The sequence below is a fragment of the Neopelma chrysocephalum genome, unplaced genomic scaffold (genome assembly GCF_003984885.1).
Source record: "Neopelma chrysocephalum unplaced genomic scaffold, ASM398488v2 Primary Assembly neopelma1_129, whole genome shotgun sequence".
Lineage (NCBI taxonomy): Eukaryota > Metazoa > Chordata > Aves > Passeriformes > Pipridae > Neopelma > Neopelma chrysocephalum.
In genome coordinates, this window is record NW_020897791.1 from 37,615 (window position 1) to 41,681 (window position 4,067).

Here is a 4,067-nt window from a genome sequence, read left to right on the forward strand (position 1 = left end):
CCTTTCCTTTCCTTTCCTTTCCTTTCCTTTCCTTTCCTTTCCTTTCCCTTCCATTTCCCCTTCCCCAAAAATCAAAAATCCTTGAGAGTTTGTGAGCCTGAACTTCCAAACATCTCCCTCTCCGAGGTGAATTTTGGGCTCCTTTGGTGTACGAGCCCAGAGTGGAAAAGGATATTTCTTCCTCATCCTGCTCCCTAAAAATGTAGCGAACTCATAAAATCAGAGGATGTGGAGGTGGGGAGGGATTTCATTGGGGTCACCTCGGAGATTTTTAATGATTTGGGGTAAAATTGGCTGAAAATCAAAAATCCTTGAGAGTTTTGAGCCTGAACTTCCAAACATCTCCCTCTCCAAGGGGAATTTTGGGCTCCTCAGTGGTGTTGAAGTGTCTTCTCCATGCCATGACCAGCATCAGAGCAGCTGGTGGGACAAGTCCTGAAGTGCCCTCCCAGTTGAGCCCAGCGTGGAAAAGGATGTTTCTTCCTCATCCTATTCCCTAAAAAATGTAGGAAGCCTCTTCATGCTCATAGAATTAGAGGATGTGGAGGTGGGGAGGGATTTCATTGGAGTCATCTTGGAAGATTTTTAACGATTCAGGGTAAAATTGGTCGAAAATCAAAAATCCTTGAGAGTTTATAAGCCTGAACTTCCAAATATCTCACTCTCCAAGGGGAATTTTGGGCTCCTTGTTCAGCCTTCGGTGCACGAGCCCAGCGTGAAAGAGGATGTTTCTTCCTCATCCTACTTCCCAAAAGTGTAGGGAACTCATAAAATCAGAGGATGTGGAGGTGAGGAGGGATTTCATTGGAGTCATCTTGGAAGATTTTTATTGATTTGGGGTAAAATTGGCCAAAAATCAAAAATCCTTGAGAGTTTATGAGCCTGAACTTCCAAACATCTCCCTCTCCAAGGGGAATTTTGGGCTCCTCCAAGTTGTTACACGAGCCCAGAGTGGAAAAGGATGTTTCTTCCTTACCCTATTGCCTAAAAATGTAGGGAACACATGAAATCAGAGGATTTGGAGGTGAGGAGGGATTTCATTGGTGTCACCTGGGAAGATTTTTAATGATTTGGGGTAAAATTGGCCGAAAATCAAAAATCCTTGAGAGTTTGTGAGCCTGAACTTCCAAACATCTCCCTCTCCGAGGTGAATTTTGGGCTCCCCGGCGGCGTGGAAGTGTCTCCATGGTGGAGTTTGACCCTGGCTGTGTTTGTCCCCCAGCCGTGCCGTGCAGAGGAGCTTGGCCATCATCCGCCAGGCCAAGCAGAGGAGGAAGAAGAAGGAATATTGCATGTACTACAACCGCTTCGGGAAGTGCAACCGCGGCGACAGCTGCCCCTACATCCACGACCCCGACAAAGTCGCCGTCTGCACCAGGTGGGGAGGGATGTGGAAGTCGCCGGGATGTTGGTGGGCTTTGATGTGATATTCCAAAGGGAAACAGGGCGATGGAGGGTTGTAGGATCGCAGGGATGGGTGTTCTTGGGTTGGGAGGGATCTGCAGGAAGAGGACAGGAAGAGGTTGTAGGATCGTGGAGTGGTTGGGGTTGGAAGGGATTTTGGAGGGTCATCCCGTTCTGACCCCCTGCCGTGGGCAGGGACACCTTCCACTATCCCAGGTTGCTCCAGCCTGGCCTTGGATGCTTCCAGGGATCCAGGGGCAGCCACAGCTTCCCGGGGAAATCCGTCCCAGCACCTGGGAGGAAAAATCCTGCAAATAATTGTCCTGCTTTTAGTAATTGATGATTTCTTTCCAAGTGTTGGCAAAGTAGGGAAAATAAAGCCCTTGTTCATCCGTGGCTTGGGTTGGAAGGGATTTTGGAAGGTCATCCTGTTCCAAACCCCTGCCATGGGCAGGGACACCTCCCACTGTCCCAGGTTGCTCCAACATGGCCTTGGACACTCCCAGGGATGGGGTAGCCACAGCTTCTCTGGGAATTCCATCCCAGTCCTTCACCACCCTCCCAGCCAAGAATTCCTTCCCAATATCCCATCTAACCCTCTGGCAGTGGGAAGCCATTCCCTGTGTGTTGTCCCTCCATCCCTTATCCCAAGTCCCTCTCCAGCTCTCCTGGAGCCCCTTTAGGCTCTGGAAGGAGCTCTCAGGTCTCCCTGGATCCTTCCCTTCTCCAGGCTGGATATTCCCACCTCTCCCAGCCTTTCCTCCATCCCATCCCTCCGATCATTTTTGTGGATCAAAGATCCTGAGGGCTGCATAAATTCCTATAAAATGCCTCGATTCCCAGTCCCTCTCCAGCTCTCCTGGAGCCCCTTTAGGCCCTGGAAGGGGCTCCAAGTTCTCCCTGGATCCTTCTCTTCTAAACTGAGGGGCTTGAGACCCTTCCCTGACCACACACCGGGCGATTCCAGCGGCAGCGCTTCCCAGATCCGCTCGGATCTGTACAACAGGTTCCATTCCCTCATCCGGTGACGTCGCGCGGCTCCGAGAGCGGATGATTAATTCCAGGAGAAGGGACTCCCGTTGCCAGCTCGTTAGACCTGCCCAGGAGTTGATTAAACTCCATTATTAGTCATTTAAAAAGTGCAGGAAAGCCAAATCCGCCGATGAACTCCCGGAGTAAATTTCTCCATAAAAATTGCTGCTGGGCTGGGATCGCTCGGAACCCGCCCCGGGCTCGGTGGGAGATCAGGGAGGAGGGAAAGGTGATTTATGGGGGTTTTTAACCACAACACATCCCACAGCTCCTTGCCTGCTTTAGGAATTGCTTCTCCGTGAGGTCTTTGGGATCTCCATCCCGCCCCGTTTCCGTGGATCACTGGAGGGCAACACTGATTTTCTCCCGGTCTCGTGTCTCCTCCTCCCGGTGCCTTCGGCCCCAATCCCAATCTTTAGCTTTTTCCCTTATCATCCCTTAATTTTGGGAATCTCCTGTCGCGGTGGCAGCTCCCGGGAAAACTTCTGGCTCCAAATATCCTTTGGGATCTTGGGTTCTGTCCTGTGCCTGCCTCTGCTCCTCCGGGGTTTTGGCCATTCCTGCCCGGAGCTCATCCCGGTGCTTCATCCGGAATCATGGAGTCATAGAATGGGTTGGGTTGGAAGGGACCTGAAAGATCATGGAATTCCAAACCCCTGCCACAGGCAGGGACACCTCCCACTAGCCCAGGTTGCTCTGAGCTTCATCCAAACTCACCCTGGAACACTCCAGGGATGGTGATTCCATCCTGGAGGAATCAGGGCTCTCGGAAGGAGCTTTTCTCCTTCTGGGAGCATCATCCCTGAATTTTTGGGGTACAGCCCTTGCTCTGCCAACTAAGGAGCAGCCAAATAGGATGAAAGAACCAAATCCATCGGGAATCAGCAGCTGCTCTTCCAACAGGAGGAACCTTCCCCAAATTAGGGTCTCAATGACGAGTGTTTGTGTGTTAAAACCTCGTGGTTTGGGACCCACCTCGTGCTCAACCCTCTCCCTCTGCTGTAATTCCAGGTTTCTCCGTGGCACGTGCAAGAAGACGGATGGGACCTGCCCCTTTTCCCACAAGGTGTCCAAGGACAAGGTCGGTGTGACATTCCAAAGGATGCAGGGGGTCGTGGGAAGGTTCTGCCTCGTGGAGGGTTTCCAGCCGAGTTTGGGGTTTGCTTCCCAAGCTTTTCAGGCTCCTGGATCAGGACAGAACCATGGAGTGGTTGGGCTTGGAAGGGATTTTGGAAGGTCATCCAGTTCCAACCCCCTGCCATGGGCAGGGACACCTTCCACTAGCCCAGGTTGCTCCAAGCTGGCCTTGGGACACTTCCAGGGATGGGGTAACCGCAGCTTCCCTGGGAATTCCATCCCAGTCCCTCCCCACCCTATGGTTCTAAAAGAGGTCTAGAAAAGGGAAAGGAGCCTGGAGAAGGGGGAAAGGAACCTGGAGGAGAGGGAAGGGAGCCTGGAGAAGGGGGAAAGGAACTTGGAGGAGAGGGAAAGAAGCCTGGAGGAGAAGGGAAGGAGCCTGGAGAGGGAAAGGACCATGGAGAAGCAGGAAAGGAGCCTGGAGGAGAGGGAAAGAAGCCTGGAGGAGAAGGGAAAGCTGGAGAAGAGGGAAAGGAGTCTGGGGGCAAAGGACC

The 4,067-nt window shown here is 52.3% G+C and overlaps 1 protein-coding gene across 1 annotated transcript in view; it reads left to right on the forward strand.

The window, feature by feature from the left end:
• The window catches only part of ZC3H3 (zinc finger CCCH-type containing 3), a gene marked incomplete at its 5' end in the record, with an annotated part of 42,237 nt that overhangs the window by 11,012 nt on the left and 27,158 nt on the right, over positions 1 to 4,067 (forward strand). Inside the window, 2 exons of the mRNA XM_027698551.1 lie at positions 1,223 to 1,378; positions 3,448 to 3,517. Of these exons, the coding sequence (XP_027554352.1) occupies positions 1,223 to 1,378; positions 3,448 to 3,517 (226 nt within the window). The remainder of the gene's footprint in view (positions 1 to 1,222; positions 1,379 to 3,447; positions 3,518 to 4,067) is intronic.